At 42.2% G+C, this 17,358-nt stretch overlaps 4 protein-coding genes across 4 annotated transcripts; 2 read left to right on the plus strand and 2 right to left on the minus strand.

The window, feature by feature from the left end:
- mettl5 (methyltransferase like 5) lies at positions 1 to 2,697 on the plus strand. Its single transcript, XM_017424389.3, has 7 exons — positions 1 to 253; positions 338 to 452; positions 551 to 735; positions 1,802 to 1,884; positions 2,027 to 2,078; positions 2,153 to 2,202; positions 2,567 to 2,697. The coding sequence occupies exons 1-7, from the start codon at positions 154 to 156 to the stop codon at positions 2,606 to 2,608; spliced, it is 627 nt and encodes a 208-aa protein (XP_017279878.1). The 5' UTR covers positions 1 to 153; the 3' UTR covers positions 2,609 to 2,697.
- ssb (small RNA binding exonuclease protection factor La) lies at positions 2,242 to 7,778 on the minus strand. Its single transcript, XM_017424387.3, has 12 exons — positions 7,672 to 7,778; positions 6,615 to 6,684; positions 6,428 to 6,531; positions 5,218 to 5,392; positions 4,994 to 5,101; positions 4,800 to 4,903; positions 4,627 to 4,698; positions 4,490 to 4,532; positions 4,261 to 4,401; positions 3,992 to 4,178; positions 3,741 to 3,863; positions 2,242 to 2,799 (listed from the first exon to the last, which is right to left on the minus strand). The coding sequence occupies exons 2-12, from the start codon at positions 6,672 to 6,674 to the stop codon at positions 2,720 to 2,722; spliced, it is 1,197 nt and encodes a 398-aa protein (XP_017279876.1). The 5' UTR covers positions 6,675 to 6,684; positions 7,672 to 7,778; the 3' UTR covers positions 2,242 to 2,719.
- A 1,177-nt stretch (positions 7,779 to 8,955) lies between these two features.
- nup62l (nucleoporin 62 like) lies at positions 8,956 to 11,234 on the minus strand. The gene is made up of 2 exons (XM_017424415.2): positions 9,416 to 11,234; positions 8,956 to 9,326 (listed from the first exon to the last, which is right to left on the minus strand). Exons 1-2 carry the CDS (start codon positions 10,913 to 10,915, stop codon positions 9,168 to 9,170), a joined length of 1,659 nt encoding a protein of 552 aa, XP_017279904.1. The 5' UTR covers positions 10,916 to 11,234; the 3' UTR covers positions 8,956 to 9,167.
- A 571-nt stretch (positions 11,235 to 11,805) lies between these two features.
- On the plus strand, positions 11,806 to 17,181 carry pdk1 (pyruvate dehydrogenase kinase, isozyme 1). The gene is made up of 11 exons (XM_017424473.3): positions 11,806 to 12,193; positions 13,039 to 13,180; positions 13,274 to 13,345; positions 13,416 to 13,600; positions 13,897 to 13,992; positions 14,085 to 14,162; positions 14,262 to 14,338; positions 14,430 to 14,528; positions 14,610 to 14,720; positions 15,275 to 15,388; positions 15,466 to 17,181. The coding sequence occupies exons 1-11, from the start codon at positions 12,085 to 12,087 to the stop codon at positions 15,604 to 15,606; spliced, it is 1,224 nt and encodes a 407-aa protein (XP_017279962.1). The 5' UTR covers positions 11,806 to 12,084; the 3' UTR covers positions 15,607 to 17,181.
- The last annotated feature ends 177 nt before the right edge of the window (positions 17,182 to 17,358 follow it).

Raw genomic sequence — 17,358 nt, forward strand, 5'->3', positions numbered from 1 at the left:
CTCCTTCAACCTTTAAAAAACCACAGAAGAAGAATGTCGGCTCTGTTTATGTTAGCTATAAGGAAACCATGCTTGTTTTGCCGTGAAAACTTACTGACATTGTGATTTTTTTTAAAAAGAAAAACATCGCTTTTATGTAGTTTATTGTTGGCGATGAAGCTAAAAGAATTAGAAAGCTGCCTGCAGCAGGTGGACACGTTTGAGGAGCCGAAGATCCTTCTTGAGCAGTATCCAACCAGCCCTCACATTGCAGGTGAGCTAGCATCCTAATGATTACTCATATCCCACTTTATCTCTCTATATATGTATAGACGTTTCTGTCTTTTCGGCTCCACAGCCTGCATGCTTTACACGATCCACACTACGTTTGAGGACATCGAGGGTAAGCTGGTGGCTGACCTGGGATGCGGCTGCGGAGTCCTCAGCATCGGGGCTGCGATGCTGGACGCAGGGTGAGCAGAAGGAGCCTCTCTGGGTGAATTCTTGTCGCACGAGAGATTTTATATATATATATATATATATATATATATATACAGCTTCTGCCTTGCAGGTTGTGTGTCGGCTTCGACGTCGACCACGACGCCCTGGAGATCTTCAGGAGGAACGCGGAGGAGTTCGAGACCTCCAACGTGGACCTGGTCCAGTGTGACTTGTGCTGCCTCCAGGGAGATGCTTATGGCAAGAAGTTCGACACCGTGATCATGAACCCGCCATTTGGTACAAAACACAACCAAGGCAAGTTTCTAATACAAGCAACTATTACAGGGGGCATTGAAACTGGTCTGATTTAGTCCAAGACCCCAAAAAAACATTTGATGCAGAAGCTTGAGTGAGGTTTTTTCTCAAACTTATGACAAGTTCAGGAAGGCTCTTGTTTACTCAATAACATGTTAACACCTTCCTTTCACATCCTAGCATCACTTTGTTTTGGGTTTATATTATAAAGGATTTTTGACGCCTCACATGAACATCAGAAAATATAAGAATAAATTAAACTTTCCAGCAAAGCCAGTGTCTGACTGGTGGACAATTTCTTTATATAGCACTTTTCAGTAAAACGGTGATACAAAGTGCTTTACAACATGAAAACACAAAAGTGCAGAGTCAAATCTAAATGAAATCATTAAACTAAACATCTAAAACAGACACTAAATAAGAGATAATCTAAATGAAATCATAAAAGCACTCCCAACAATATAAAGTTAAAACCAAAAATATCTAAATTATGAGACAATAAGACACAAAAGTACAGAGTAAAATGTATCTAAGTCATACTAAAGATAAACCAAAGGTAAGCTGAGAACCAAACTATGATATAACAAACTAAACTAGGATTTAAAAGCCTCAGCCGAACAGATCAGACATGATAAGAGATAAACTACTTAACTAAAATAAGTTTAAACAAGCAAAGGCAGGATAAACTGACTAAGTCATACTGATGTAAACTAGGGAGAAACCAAACTAAGATATAATTGTACTAACATAAACTAAACTACTATTTAAGGACCTCAGCAGAACAGACTTAAATAGACTATACCTTTGCTAAAACAATATTATGTTTTAGGCTTTCAAAAATAGACATTTTTATTTTATGTGTAAAAGCAGAGTTAGCTCATTTGCTTGTAATTACATGTCAGAAAAAGATGCATTTTATTGCTCGTTTGATAAAACCGACACAATTTAGGATTTCTCAAGAGGCTCTTCAGACTATTAAAGACTGAATGTTCAGAATTAAACAGGGAAACTCAGCTGAGTGTGGTTCGGTTTGGTTAAATAAAGTTTGTTTTACCGTCTATTCAAGGCATGGACATGAAGTTCCTCCGAGCTGCTTTAACTATGGCGAAGACGGCCGTTTACTCGCTTCACAAAACGTCGACACGAGAGGCAAGTTTCACATCAGACGCCCCGACAGCATCACCCTCTCAGAGTGAAAACTGACCAGATTAAAAGTTGATAGGTCTTTTTAATCAGCACCTCTGGTATAAAGGCTGAAATAATTAACATTATTGTTTGTCTGGTTTTACAGCACATACAAAAAAAAGCTCACGACTGGGGAGTAAAGATGGAGGTCATTGCAGGTATGTTAAGTACAAAGTTTTCATCCTTTCTACAAGGAAAATATTCAAACTCCGACCGTTTGATTTCTCCACAGAGCTACGATATGATTTGCCAGCTTCCTACAAGTTTCACAAGAAGAAATCTGTAAGCACGTGTCCTCCAACAGAAGCAAACAGACCTTTGTTTGGTTTTTATAAATGTTTTATTTGCTGTTCACATATGCAAACTGAAAATAATCAGTACATTTGCATCACTCTGTAGGAAATCTACAAAGAAATCCATGGCACACTGATTCTAGGCGTCACGCAGGTCTTAGAAAAAAATAACTAAAAAAATGTTTTCTGGAGAAATAAATTTACTGTCAGAAGCCGTTTCCTGATGAATATGTTAAAATCAAAACATCTTTAAATGAGAAAATGTACACAAATAATGATGAGAGAGGCACAACATAGACTTAAAAGGCTGAAAACTGATTCCAAGCTTTGAAAATGTTTTTCTTTCCCCTCAGGTTGACATCCAGGTGGACTTCCTTCGATTCTCCATAACCTGAAGCTTTTACTGGAATGGATTTAAGTTGCCTCTACATATTCAATATTTATAATAAATGTTTTTACTAAAAAAAAAAAAAAAAAAAAAAAAGACTCTGGACACTGTCCTGTCATTAAGATCCATTCTCAGTTTTGGAAACCTTTGCTGGAGGACCGTCAGCGTCTTCTAGCTCCCTTTTTGGGGCTGCAGGTGCTGGAAGAAGATAAAGGTAAACATCTGAACATGTTGCAAATTATGAATAATCAGCAGAAAAGGTTGAAAGTAAATTTAGAAATAAAAGTATGTCACTATGCTGAGCCAAACTGCAAACAGCATTAGTGATAAAAGTTAAACAGGCACAGAGTTATAACGACGTGGAGCTCGTCTTAAACACTTCAATATTGTTTCTGTAATTCTGTATTTTTTTGTTAATTGCCACCCATTTATTATTTTGCTTTTGTATGGAAACATGGTTTATAGCTTGATACTGATTGCACTTCCAAAATAAAATGTGCCTCTAAGTTTTGTTTTGTGTGGGAAAAAAAAAAAAAAACATCAGCCAGTGCAAAGCATCCCTTCAGCGTCACAGGTTTCTTCCTCTAAACCAGGGGTAGGCAATCCTGGTTTTCGAGGGCCACTATCCTGCATGTGTTACTTGTTTCTCTGCTCCAACACACCTGATTCAGTGGTTAAATGACCTCTTCATGTCTGCAGAAGCCTGTTAATCACCCATTGATTCAAATCAGGTGTGCTGGAGCAGAGAAACAAGGAAAACATGCAGGAAAGTGGCCCTTGAGGACCAGGGTTGCCTACCCTTGCTCAAAACTCTCCTTAAGACACTCATGTTATCGTTTGAGTCCTTGCTTGTCACAGTCCCTGGAGCGGGTCACTCCGGCACAGACTGAACGTTTGACTCCACCCTGCCTCGCTGGATAATTGTTAAAAAAAATAATGATACAGAGTGACGCCATTTTCCCATGGCTGGTTGAACAATAAGTTACACCCCCACCACCCTAACAGTCTACATTTTGTTTATCTTCTCCAACTCCTGGATTCAGTTTGTAAATAAGCCACATTTATGGATTCTCTCCCAATATTTAATCATCAACCGGTCCCCAACAATCACAGCTAAGTGAGATAACATCTTTACTTACCCTCCTCTTCATCGTCGCTGTCGAACTTCGTCTTCTTCCCCTGGAAATGAGTCCTGCCATGATCTCTTCCGCCTCTTCCCCTTCGGCCTCCTCTTCCTCTGCCACCTCCTCTTCCTTTTCCACCTTTTACATAAGATAAAGTCTTAAACCTTCTTATGCACGTTCTCATTTCGAGAGTATCGGATCGAAACTGTTGGTCGAAGAAGCTCAATTACAAACTCGATCAACAGAGCAGCGCGTTTAAACATTACCTCTGCCTTTGGACCGGCTGTAGGATTCCTGCTGAGCTTCGATAATCTTCTTCAGCACCTTTTTCTCCTCGTCGCCCTCAAGCACCTGCCATGTAACCGCGTTGTCCTTCATCTTCAGCTCCCCTCCTTTCGCCTCTTTCGCCTTTTCGAAAGCTTCTTTTGCGTTCCCATCAAAAAGAAGAGTGCCCTAATTGGGGGTAAAGGTGAACTGGTTTACACACCAACAGTCCCCCACCTCCCTTAAAGATATCATCTGTAGCATAACTTACTTCTTTGGCTCCTCTCGTGAAGTCAACCCACTTTATCTTTCCGTGCCCAGAAAACAATTCATGGAAGTCCTCTCTCGACACATCTTTAAGCTCTCCAGAAAACTTCAATAAGCAACCAGTCTGTTCATCCAAGAGCAAACCCTGCGACGACAAATCCCTGTTAACAAGACTGCGTCTACATTTAACACAGAAACTAACTTTATGCTCGCAAGGTGGCGAGGAATCTCACCATTTCTTTTTCCTCGGTTTGTTTCTGATGCTGCTCTTTCTCCCTGAAAAATAGATATACAAGAAGGAGGTTCAGACGTTTGGTTTATTTAAAAAAATGTTCAATTAGCTAAAAGTAGTTATATCCTGTGGACTCACTGTTTAGCTTTTGCTTTCGACTCTGCTTTGAAGTGTTTTCTTTCCTCTGCTTTCTTTGCATGATAGTCTTCCCTGAAAACCAAAACAGCATATATTTATGCAACTTTAAATTAAAAAAATATACATTGGATATGAGCATTTTGAGCATAAAAAAAACAAGGAGTGCAGCTTACCTCGACAACACGACCATCTCATTTTCTTTGAATGTTTTTATGTCAGAACGTTCCAGGAACTGCTTCGACGACTCTTCATTGTCAAAACAGATAAACACAGATCCCTGCAAATATACAAAATATTTTTAAAAAACTTCAAACTGACTTAAATCTATATATATGTATACAGAATTAAATGATAGTGTTTTGGATACCTTAAACTGCCTCTGCAGGTTTCTCCTCATCTGGATGTTTTCTATGTTGCCTTTTCCATTCAGCCACTCTTGAATCTCATCAAGAGTCGTTTGAAGAGGAAAGCCTTTCTAAAATGTAGAAGAATGTTAAAAATAAAACCTTTCATTATAATTACACACAACACTTTGACACATCGATGCAACATGTTGGTGAGTGAGGAAGCAGTAGAAAAATAAAGACTTACAATATAAACAGATCTTTGTTTAACTCCGTCTTTGTATTCATCGTTCAGTTCTGGTAAGGGTTTGTCTGGACACCTCCTGATTTTCGTCTTGTCTTCGCTGATCTCCAGGAGGCCTGTCTTTGATTTCTGGAGAGCCGCAACGACAACGCTGCTGTCTGTAGTTAGAGACTTCAACCTAAGGAAAAACAATTCATTTTTTCTTTTACAAAAGCATCAAAAGCAGCAAGAGTTTATCCAGCTTCTATGAGTGTTGATGTCAACACAATGACACAAAATTACACAAAAATATCTAATTTCTTACTTTTACTGAGGGTCTTTGAACTGTCTGGTCAGCACAAAAAAGTTAATACAGTTTATTAAAGCTGGTAGTTTGTTAAGTTATGCTTCTCTTTAAATCGTAATGAGGGAACGTCTCAACACCTGCCTGTTTAAAGCAGGTTTAATCGTGCAGATGATGTTAATTAGCTAAATACGTAACATTTAAATCAAACATACAATACAATTCATGAATAGTATAAAAAGCATGGGCCAAGTTAAAAGAAGACTGGTAACCTTACGGTCTCCATTATCACATTTTAAATAGTTGTATTTGTTTTTCTCCTCTTTCTGATGAAAGTTGTGATTTAGTTCCTGCAAAAGGAGGATTTCTCACCACAGTTTGCTGCAGTTTTTACCAACAATGACTACAACAAGCTGACTATTTACACTTTATTTTATTCTGAAATACCTACATAACAAGAGCTCCATCTTATTTTGTTTCTTGCTGGAATTGTCACTTTAAACCTATACTTTGTACTTTAATTTGTAAGTCTTTGATCACATTTTAGTTTTTGGTTTACTGTAAAGCTTAAAGTAGACCAATAAAATTAAAATGAGCTCAAATTAAATTGTTTTAGATTTCTGTGAGGAAACAAGTGTAGTGGAAAAAAGATAGCCACCTAAGAACAGAAGATGACATGACTAAAGCCACAATCTGGTTAAAGCTACAATCATCCTGTATCTGATTTAAAGGTAATTTTGCACGTATGCGTCACATCATCAAAATATATAAAATACAACCAGCAAGGTAAAAGTTAGACCAGTTAATTTGAGACTGTATTACAGTGTTGAGCTCCCATAGAGGGTTATTACAAAAGAGTGAACTGAAAATAAAATAACTTTTATAGGAGCAACAAAGACAACGCAGCGAATCGGGAGAAATAAAACAAACCTGTTGAATTTCAGCATGGTCTCCAAAGCCACCCAGCCATCATCAAGCTGCAGCTGCTCTTTGAGAAACTTGTCTCTCGGGAGATTGTGATCCCCGAAGTAATACTGGGCAACAAGAAGAGACGCGTTTTCAGCTCAGTTTAGGGATTTATCAGCCACGGGGGTAACGTTCAGGTCGTGGTCATTACCTCTACTTGGCGTGCCACCTTCATCTCAGTGGAGGTCATCTCTTCTTGAGTTTCTGCCATGATCGGTCCTCTGCAGCAAACATTAAGGCAGACAGTTAGCATTTACCACGACTTACACTCCTCTTTGATGACAGCTTAATGCTTGCTTTCATAAGATCAGTCGGCTGTGGCGGCCATCTTGAACTCCAGGAGTTAATCAATTGAAGATGCACATCCAATGATTACTTCCTCGTGAGATATTTCGCTAACAGACACAGGGTTGCCTCTAATAACTTTAAAAGTAGATCTTAAGTGATGAGTTAGCCCTCAGAGTAGAAGCTGGGTATGACTCTCAGCTATTATCACTTATTATATATATATTATATATATCAACCTGGCTGTGTTATAAATATTTTTTTGGATTTTTTCTTGACTATTTAAGGGTTTCATGTATATCCGTCCTCTGGTTGAGATACTTTACTAACAGGACAGACACATACACAAAGGCAAAAACATTATCAACCTTCGAGAGAGAGAAATGTAAACTCATCAATCTGCCCCACTTCTCACAAGAAACCACCCAAACAAATACAAACAGATAAAGACATTGAGACCAGCTTGGCTCAGTCAGAGAACTACATGAAATGACTTTTAAAAGTCTGTCCTGTGAAGACTTTTGGTTCCCAATTGTCTCGAACTGATTTAATTTATCTTAATGACGCTGCCGTGGCTAACCAACCTGCTAGCTTAGCTTAAAACTAGCAGATGCTAACCCCCCAAACTTCGTGTTAATTGGGAGCAAAACCACCGGGTCTCACATGAACCAGGCTGTAACCTGGCTAACAAAACGTGTTTCCATCAGTGCTGCGACTGTTTTGTAAAAAAACAATGCTTGAATTATTTGAGTTAACATCGTGAACACACAAACTGCATGGTGGTGTATCCGTAGCAGCAGCGTGCAATTCAAACGCACTGCGAAATAAATACATTTTCATCTATCTACAACACAATAAAAGTGTCACTTTCTATTACGAACAACATGTTAAACACTCTCACCAACACCAAAGGTTATACGTACGATATTTTAAGTGTGAAGATGCAGCTCTTAAAACACTTCAAACCAAAACGACCCACGGCTCGCACGTTGTGGAAATGCGTGCTACGGAAACACCGAGGGACAAAAAGGCTGTCGCGTTTTTTAGTTTTTGTTATGGCAAAACTTTATTTAGTTGTGATTTTAAATATGCTGGAAATGGTTATAATCTTGATTTTTAGATGCTATTTTTTGTGATTAGGAGTATTTTAAATACAACATAATTTTAATTAAGGTGTTTATTGAGGAATCAACCCTGTTTGTTATGAATAAGAGCTGACAAGGAGACAAAGTGTTTTTTTTTATTAATTATTTTTCTTTCGGTTGCTCCTTTTTCAGGGGTCACCTCCTCCATCTAACTCTGTCCTCACTCCAACTACCTCCATGTCCTCTCCAACTGCATCCAGATATCTCCTCTTTGTCTTTGTCCTGGCAGCTGCATCTCTAACATCCTTGATCAGTTTATATCAAACTTAAAAAATGAAAATGTATCATGTATTTATATATAACATTTCAATCATAAACATTATTTCAGTCATATTAATCCAGTGTCTGAAACGGAGTAGAAAGAAGTATAAACTTTAAATATTTACAAATCTTCATGCAAGAAACATTTACATGTTTCCACATATCTGTATAAATATACTCATGTAAATACATTTACTCACATTCCTATATTCACATGCACATAAACTATCTAATAGTTAATATTTATTTAATAGTTAGTTAATTATGATTCATTATATCAGGCTTTTCTTCATACTTGTTGAACATTTTAGCTCATATTGTTTTTTTTAAACTGGAAAATGTTTGGATATTCTTGTAATTTAACCATCAATGTGTTCCACAATTTATCAGCACAAATAGAGATATGAAGAGTTTTCAAATGATAAAAAGAAAAAAATCATGCAACCAAAGTGTGAAGCAGAAAACCAGTGTTTACTGCTGTTTCTGAAGCCTTTTAAAAGTCTAAAATAATCAGTTTATAATTTTTGTGGGATTATATGAGTCTAGTTTGAGTACTTTCCAATAAAAATGTTTCCTTTCTCTTTAAAATGACCTTTCAGTACATTATCAGGTCAAAAACATTAACGTGAAATGTATCTCTTGTATTTTGTCGTTCCTCTTGCATTGTTGTGCCGTTCAGGCAGCATCCCCTGGCCTGCAGCTCGTCACCGAGGAACTCGTTTTTTTGTTCCACATGAATTAAAATGCTACAAAGCCAATGGATGTGTGCTCAGGAACTGCCACCAATAAGAAAAAAAAACATATATTGCAAAAATTATTTATTCATACCACTCAGAAGAATTTACAGATATAATCAGTTTATTCAGGTGAAAATATTGATTTTCATGAAACCAAATAATAAAAAAAAAATTAAAGGGAAAACAGGAACATGAATTATGAAGAATGTAAATCTAAGCAGCAAAAAAAACTAAAGTAGTATTATGTTTATGCAAAGAAAGTTAACTGGTTGCAGATCAGTCAAAGGTTAGGCGGAAGGTTTTCTCCTGCTCCTTGCGTTGGGTGTCACACAGCTTGGACACCTCCTCCACTCTCCTCTGCAGGAGAACCGAGTTCTGATCGATCCACTGCAGTGAGTCCATGTGGGCGTTGAGGATTTTACAAATCTGCTGGAGCTAAAAGAAACAAAAAAGGAGGATGAGGTTAATCGGAGCGCCAAAACGTCACCAGAGCAGGTTTGGAAACGCCTGATGTCTGATCTTACCGGATCGCTGGTGTCAGCCGGGCCACTGGACGTGTTCAGGTGCTCGATGATCTCCTTCAGGTCCTGGGACATCCTCTTCAGCTGCGCGTCCACGTTCTCGGCGAGCTTGTACGTTCTCTCTCGCTCCTCGTCGGCGTTCTGCATGTAGATGGTTCCGCTCTGCTCCTTCACAGACTCCTCCAGCGGGCAAAGCAGGTCCTCCAGCTCCTTCTGCTGGGACAGGATGAAGTCCAGCTCCTGGTTCAGCCTCCTCTGGTCCAGCTTCACCTTCTCCAGCTCCTTGTGCAGGGACGTGATCTTCTCTCCGTTCTCCACCAGCATGCGGTCCCAGGCATTCACCTGCGTCGCCTGCTGCAAGAAATGTCTCTCCTGGTCCTCGAGCTCGAGGCTCCACTTGTTGATGAGGCTCTCCAGCTGGGCGTAGGTCATCACGGGAGGAGCTGCTGTGGCGCTGATGGTTGTGGCCATCGTTGCTGGGATGTTGCTGGTGGTGGAGGTGGGTTTGAGTCCCAGCATGAAGGCTGTGGCGGCGGCTGTAGGGGCTGCTGCAGCTGTGGCGGTGGAGGCGGGAGCGGAGGTGGTAGCTGTTGACCCCAGAGGTTTGAGGGTGAAGGTTAAACCTCCGCCAGCTGCTGAGGTGGTTGCAGTGCCTGATGGAGCTGGAACGGCACCGAACATGAATCCTGACGTGGCTGTGGCAGCGGTGGAGGCAGCAGTCGTGGTGACGATGGGAGAAGCAAAGAGAGCAGGGCCTGAGGTGGAAGCTGCCTGGGTGGATGCAGGAGGAGGAGCCGGGGTGGTGGAAGGTTTAATCCCAAAGCTGAACCCTCCGCTCTGAGTTGTTGGAGCTGCAGGGGTGGAGGACGCCGTGGTGCCGAAGCTGAAGCCTCCTCCTGGGGCAGCAACCGGAGCTGCAGCTGCTGTCACCTGGACTTTGTTGGCCCCAAAGCCGAACCCTCCAAACGACATGCCGCCTGCTGCTGCTGCTGTTGTGGCTGCTGGAGCAGCTGTCGGTGCAGGTTGCGTTTGGGAGGCAGCTCCAAAGGTGAATCCTCCACCTCCTGGTCCTCCTGCTGCAGCTGCTGCTGCTGGCGCTGGGGCGGGGGCGCTGGTCTGTGCGGACAGCAGGCTGCCCAGAGTGAACCCTGAGCCCGCAGCTGGAGCTGCAGCTGCAGCTGCAGCCGGAGCCGCAGCGGAGCTCAGAGCCAACCCTGTCGCTGCCGTCGTTTGAGGAGTCGTGCCCAGACCAAACGTGGCGGCGGGCGTCCCAAAGGAGAACCCCGCGCCACCCGCTCCACCCGCGGAGCTCTTCGCCGGGGTTCCAAAGCTGAACGTGCCGGTAGGGTTGGTGTTGGTCTGGGTGGAACTGTTGAAGCTGAAGCCCCCTCCCGGAGCTGCCGAGTTGGTTAAAGTGAAGCCCGTGTTGGGGGCAGCGGCGGTGGTCTTCTGAGCTCCGAAGTTGAAGCCCGTAGACTGTCCGAAATTAAATCCACCACTCATTTTCTTTCTTTCAAAAAATAAAATAAAAACAACAGCTCAGGTATCAAATATAATGCTCACTTCCTCGCTGAATCTTTGCGGCTTTTGGCGGGTAGTAATGGCGAGCTGGTCCAGCTAACGTTAGCAAAGAAACACACAGTCTGTTAGGACGACTTTCCACACTTAAACGCAAAACAATACAAATCATAAGCTTCTCGAAGTTAGTTTTAGCATCAGAGGAACCAAAATCTATACAAACGTCGTTCATCAAAACGTGGCCCAGTGAATCGACATCAACAGGCAACTACTTCAGCTACCTAAAGGAAATGACGACAGTCAAGGAGTGCAGTTCGCCCTGAATTTTGGCTGCCAGGAACAATATCCTACCTCTGGCCAATCACAATGCTGAGCAAAAGTAAGGCGAAATGTGATTGGTTGCCTGATAGACAAAATACGGGGCTATGTAAAACGGATTATTTTCAAAGAGTAAACAAGGTCAAGAGTAAATGATGCCCAAGCAAGCAGCTTCATTCGCTCGCTCTCCACTTTAAGTAGAGTTTAGTTTCCTAAATATTCATGTTTCGTTCCACAGTCGTAGTATATTGTAAGTCATTATCAATGTTTTAAAACTAAATAGCATTTAAATAAAATAAATACAACACAACACGACCCAGACGGAAGTTACGAGTTTTACACACCGAGACAGTTTACTCCAACGGGTAAAATCCAAACAGTTACATTTAAAACGTTGTTTTTTTATTACGTTTCTGTTGAGCTTTAGAATAACATTAAAACAAATAATGTGTTTTAATTTGGAAATGACGTTTCTAAGATTAAAAACGAAGTCGAAATCGAAACCTAAACAAGTCTACATGAGGGTATTCCTCTTGACTTTGTAATGGCTCTTTGGGTTAGCTTCTTGACTTTTCTGCCTCCGCGGAGTTAGCAGGGGATACTTGAACTTAAGGACGATGCGCAAACATTGCGGTGTGTTTTGTGACTAGGGATGCTGAAGTTACGTGAATTTGCAAGAAAACGGAACAATAAAACCCCCACCAACCTATATTCGTGCTGCTGGGTTTAAACAGCAAGCCAGTGTAATAAAAACAACAACTTGAGCGGCTCGGAGGGTTTTATTTTTTTGGAGGCCACCTGCTTCTTCAGTCTGAATCCAGTGGGCCGGGGTCAACATGAGGCTTTTAAGGTTTCTGAGGAGCAGCGTGTCGATAGCTAAAGATATTGACTATTATTCCAGGTTTTCTCCTTCTCCTCTTTCAATGAAGCAGTTTCTGGATTTTGGTAAGAGGTGTTTCATATTTACAAACACATACAAACAGACTGCAGACAAGTCTGTCAGAGAAATGTCTTGTGTCTGTCTGTTAGCAAAATATCTCTTGAGCCAGTGGACGGGTTTGAGTGAAACTTGCAGAAAGTAATCACTGGATTTAGATCTACAACTGACTAACCTTTTGAGTCAACCAGATTCAAGATGGCCGCCATAGCCAGCTGACTTTAAAACCAACAAAAATGGCTATAACTCATTCAATCTGGCATACACTGACCTAAATTTTGCTGTGGTAGTAGCTGAGACTGATCACTAACAAGACCTCTGAGTGCTAACAGGTTACACAAGAGCTTTGATTAAAACATTCCCCTTAATGACAACTTAAAGTTAAGTCTGTTTGTTAGCAAAATATCTTATGAACCACTGGATGGATTTTACTGAAATCTTCAGGGTATGTTCACTGGATTTACATCTACAGCCCATTAACTTTTAGAGCCAACCCAATTCAAGATGGCTGCCACAGCTAACCAGTTTTAGAAAACACAAAAATGGCTTCAAATCAGCCAGTTTTACAGATACTGAGCTAAAATTTGACGTGACAGCAGCTGAGAGTGTTTCACAACACGTACGCTACATATGTGCCAGTTTTCAGTATGAGATGATTTTAGTCTGGATGAAAGTAGCTTGAAAGGCGGGCGATGTGCATTCCTTCAACGAACGCCGAAGGCCTTGAGCTGATTTTATGCGTTTGTCATGCCATTGTGCTCCTAAAACTGCAATTAATCAAGAAATATTGATTCAGGTTAGGTAATCCTGCCGTGTTGTGTAAATGTTTGCGCATGCTTTATTTGTCACCCAGGCTCAGAGAACGCATGTGAGAAAACGTCCTTCGCCTTCCTGAGGCAGGAGCTCCCCGTGAGGCTGGCCAACATCATGAAGGAGATCAACCTGCTGCCGGACAACCTGCTGAGGACGCCGTCGGTGCGCCTGGTCCAGAGCTGGTAACGCGGCTTCTGCTTTTCTGTTTTCTCTAGCACAAAGCTCCAGGTTTATGCTCTCGTCTGCTGTGAACCCTTTTCTTTGTTTCCGTGCAGGTACATGCAGAGTTTTCAGGACATTCTCGAGTTCAAAGAGAAAAACGCAGATGACGAGAAAGTCACATACGAGTGAGTCGGCTGCCCCAACGCCGCAGAGTATTTTCCAGCTCTTTTCCCTGATTGTTTTGCTTCTGATCAGTTTCACAGATGCCGTGATCAAAATCAGAAACCGCCACAACGACGTGGTCCCCACCATGGCTCAGGGGGTCGTGGAGTACAAAGAGGCGTACGGCACCGACCCCGTGGTCAGCCAGAACGTCCAGTACTTTCTGGATCGCTTCTACATGAGCAGGATCTCCATCAGGATGCTGCTCAATCAGCACAGTGAGACGCTTCTTCCCTCTCGTTGCGGGCTTCCTGTCGGGTCATCAGCGTTCGCTGTTGTGTTGTGACGTCGGGTCGAGCTCAGATTGTTTTAATACTTCCATGAACAATATATTTGGCTTCAAATATTTCATTCGAACCAACATTTTCTGCGCTAAAGACGTGAAATGAAAACATCGGGCTGGAAGCTTCAGACCCGGACCTGAACTTGGAGACGTCTGGTCTCTTTGTCTTCAGAGGTTCGAGTCGCTCGAGGCCGTTCTCCTGGCAGGTAACTCTCGGCGCTCTCGTTTCAGCCCTGCTGTTCGGCGGCAACGTCAAAGTGAATCCCGCTCACCCCAAACAGATCGGCAGCATCGATCCCAACTGTGGCGTCAGCGAGGTCATTCGAGGTGAGAGCGCTCGCTGGCTCATCGTTAGGCTGCGCTCCCTTCCTGGGCGGCGGCCATCTTTTATGTGTCTTAATGAAATCGATCCGTTGCAGATGCGTACGAAAACGCGAGGAACCTCTGCGATCGCTATTACATGAACTCTCCTGAGCTGATCCTGGAGGAATTCAGTGGTAATCTGCACTCACTGGAACACAAATCGTTTGTTATCTCAGGCCTTATTGGTGAATAAATAATAAGGAAATGTTCTGGTTTGTGGTTTGTCCTTCCAGCCAAAGAGGACGGGAAGCCCATCACTGTGGTGTACGTCCCGTCTCATTTGTATCACATGGTGTTTGAGCTTTTTAAGGTGAGTTTTGCCTTTTAAACCTCTCCCCTTCCCTCCCCTCCCTGCCGTCCTCAAGACACGTTCTCCCCTCGTGGGTTCTCTCCACGCGCAGAACGCCATGCGGGCCACCATGGAGCTGCACGGAGACTCCATGGAGTACCCCCCCATTCACGCACAGGTCGCCCTGGGGAAGGAGGATCTGACCGTGAAGGTAAAGCTGACCGCGATGAGCCGCCTGGCCGCCCCGGTAACCTTCCACCTGACAAACTCTGCTTGTGTGACCCCGTGCCAGGTGTGCGACCGTGGAGGCGGCGTGCCGCTCCGTAAGATCGACCGCCTCTTCACCTACACGTACTCCACGGCCCCGCGACCCAGCATCGACGAGTCGCGCGCCGCCCCTCTGGTCAGTGAGACGGCGTCGGAGGGACTCCGTTTTGTTTTGGCTGCTCCTCGTGTCACATCGGAAGTTAATTTAAAAGATAAAAACAGATAAGACCTTGTGATTACTGGTCCCTGTACGTAATTAGTTGTTATTTGTCAGAATTTCTTCATGTTTGGCGTCGAAGGAGCCAGACTTACACAGTCCTGTAGCTGTTGGCCTCTTTATATTAAATAGAGTCAATGAAATATTTGGGTTTTTTCAAGGCTTCTGTTCGTCCCTGAGGATTTGTGTGCTGCTTTTTTTTTATTAATTTGTTCAGTCAGCATGAAAACAGTTCATATAAGAGCGACGTATAAAAAAAGATGCAGATCTGCAGGTCAGAGTATTAATAAAATGCAGATAATTGTAGTTAATGATTGGATCAGACGGCCAGCTGTTGTCTCCAGGTACCATGAAAGTAAAATGTTGTATTTCCTGGTAAACATCCACACCAGGACGGGTTTGTCTCCTTCCACTGATACGACTGCAGGGTTTGCTCTCTTGTAAACATTTATCCATTTTTTTCTTTTTCCCAGGCTGGTTACGGTCACGGTCTGCCCATCTCTCGGCTGTACGCCCGCTACTTTCAGGGCGACCTGAAGCTCTACTCCCTGGAGGGTTACGGAACCGACGCCGTGATCTACATCCGGGTAACCGGACTTCCTCCCGCGGAGTAAAACTCAGGAGGGCGCGCGTGCAGATTTTAATCGTTTTCTACTTCTCCCAGGCGCTGTCCACGGAGTCCATCGAGAGGCTCCCCGTCTACAACAAGTCGGCCTGGAAGCACTACAAGACCATCCACGAGGCGGACGACTGGTGCGTCCCGAGCAAAGAGCCGAAGGACATGACGACGTTTCGGAGCTTCTGAAGCCAAAAAGCAAACCTCCTCGCAGCGCCGTGCAGGAAAGTCCCGTCAAAAAGGTGTTTTTAGTGTTTCAGCTGAGCCGCTTGTACAGAAAGTTTATCAGGGAGGAAAAAACAAACAGGACCGGACAAACTTTTAGTGCTGTATATAGAGTTTTGTAAGGATTTATGGAAAAAAAAATGTTTAAAAAAACAACTCCAAGGTTCATTAATGAGCTGCTAGTGCCACCTACTGAACAAGAAGAATAATAATATTGGCGTTACTGCTTTAAATAATCTGGTGCACTGATTAGTTTAGGTCAAATTTGTTGTTGAGTAGAATAATTTCAGTATTGTTGCACTAAATGAAAAAAAAAAAACAGTACATTTATAAATCTGGAGTCCTTCAGGTGTGAGGAAGCCTTTTTAAGCTTTTAGTTTGCTGCTTTTATTCTGCTTCAGTTTCATCTGTTTCATGTTAATTTAGATTTTTTTTATTTTGTATTTTTTGTGGGGGAAAAAAAGAACAAACTTTGCTGCGTTTCGTTCAGAACTGAGCACTTCTGCTGTTTGATTTTAGGTCAAGTTGCAGCCTGGTTGGACCGATCCTTTCCTACGTGAGGCAACTGCAGTCAAATACAGATATACGTAGAGTAACATTTTATCGTTGTTGTTTATTTTTGTTTGTTTCCCAGCATCCTGTCACCTGTGACCTCCTATAATGCCTGTAAAGTGTCGGTGTCGTGATGTTAGGAATCAAGTTAAATAAGTTTTAGTTCATTATTAATGTTGCACTGGAAGCACTTAACCGAGTGGATCGTGTTCGGTAAATAAGGTTTCGCGGGTTATTCTGTCCAAGTCTATGCAAGTGGAGGAGTGCCAAACGATGGGTTTGAACCGAGCAGCGACTCGCCCATGAAAGAATGAAAGTTGTTGCTCTGCTGGAGGGAAAGCTTAAATAAATTATTTCAAACTGTTGTGGTTGTTCGGAGAAGTGCGTTTTCATGTGAACGGTCCATGCTGCTAAAACAAAAAAACACAAGCCAGGAGTGAAAATGAGTTTATTGATGCCGTGTACCAAGAAAGGCTTCTCTGATGGGGAAAATGTTCTTGCAGTCGTTCACACAGACCTCCGTCTTTGGTCCTGAGGTCCACTTCCTGTCCCCGGAGCGAGCAGCAGCGTCCACCTGTGGTCCTAGCTATTCTACTTAGTAGAAAATTTCGAGAGTATAAAACGTACAATGGAATTTAGGTAAAAAAATGCCGTTAACAGACAGGCATGTATACAACTCATTTATACATTTAAAACCTCGTCACCCCCTCAAGCTTAAAAGACAAATATAGTGCTTTTATCTGAACTGTACAATTCCCCTTCCCACCAAGAGCTCAACACAATCAGACACATTTCAAACATACAAAAAGTGTTTTCTTAAAAAAAAAAAAAAAAAAAGCTGAATACATGACTTCCATAGGTAAGTGTGCCCATGATCTGTAAGAACTAAAATCAGTTTCGAGTTCAGACTTTTTACAATTACAGCTTCGATCTTTTTAGTGGTAAAAAAAAACAAAAAAAAAAACAAGTCTGAATATTCATTTTGGTCACAAACCAAATGGATCGTTCCTCATTGTTTGGATAAAATGTCCGAAGCTGAAGTTAATTAATCTGAGAAAACATTGATAAAACAAACTAAAGTTATAGAACGAACAGAAGTCCCAGCTGACAGCTCAGTCAGTCACAGATATGATATGTTTGTTTTTACACTCCCTTTCTCAGCTG

Source organism: Kryptolebias marmoratus, linkage group LG6, assembly GCF_001649575.2.
Source record: "Kryptolebias marmoratus isolate JLee-2015 linkage group LG6, ASM164957v2, whole genome shotgun sequence".
Lineage (NCBI taxonomy): Eukaryota > Metazoa > Chordata > Actinopteri > Cyprinodontiformes > Rivulidae > Kryptolebias > Kryptolebias marmoratus.

What these genes read in the sequence shown, in the direction of transcription:
- mettl5 (XM_017424389.3), top strand. Translation starts at nt 154, where the DNA reads ATGAAGCTAAAAGAATTAGAAAGCTGCCTGCAGCAGGTGGACACGTTT. An exon ending in ACAAAACGTCGACACGAGAG is followed by an intron (nt 1,885 to 2,026) that starts GCAAGTTTCACA and finishes CTGGTTTTACAG; the next exon opens with CACATACAAAAAAAAGCTCA. An exon ending in AGTTTCACAAGAAGAAATCT is followed by an intron (nt 2,203 to 2,566) that starts GTAAGCACGTGT and finishes CTTTCCCCTCAG; the next exon opens with GTTGACATCCAGGTGGACTT.
- ssb (XM_017424387.3), bottom strand. Translation starts at nt 6,674, where the DNA reads ATGGCAGAAACTCAAGAAGAGATGACCTCCACTGAGATGAAGGTGGCA. An exon ending in AACAAAGATCTGTTTATATT is followed by an intron (nt 5,102 to 5,217) that starts GTAAGTCTTTAT and finishes TCTACATTTTAG; the next exon opens with AAAGGCTTTCCTCTTCAAAC. An exon ending in CAGCGACGATGAAGAGGAGG is followed by an intron (nt 2,800 to 3,740) that starts GTAAGTAAAGAT and finishes ATCTTCTTCCAG; the next exon opens with CACCTGCAGCCCCAAAAAGG.
- nup62l (XM_017424415.2), bottom strand. Translation starts at nt 10,915, where the DNA reads ATGAGTGGTGGATTTAATTTCGGACAGTCTACGGGCTTCAACTTCGGA. An exon ending in CGGCTGACACCAGCGATCCG is followed by an intron (nt 9,327 to 9,415) that starts GTAAGATCAGAC and finishes TGTTTCTTTTAG; the next exon opens with CTCCAGCAGATTTGTAAAAT.
- pdk1 (XM_017424473.3), top strand. Translation starts at nt 12,085, where the DNA reads ATGAGGCTTTTAAGGTTTCTGAGGAGCAGCGTGTCGATAGCTAAAGAT. An exon ending in GATCCTGGAGGAATTCAGTG is followed by an intron (nt 14,163 to 14,261) that starts GTAATCTGCACT and finishes TTGTCCTTCCAG; the next exon opens with CCAAAGAGGACGGGAAGCCC. An exon ending in ACGCCGTGATCTACATCCGG is followed by an intron (nt 15,389 to 15,465) that starts GTAACCGGACTT and finishes TACTTCTCCCAG; the next exon opens with GCGCTGTCCACGGAGTCCAT.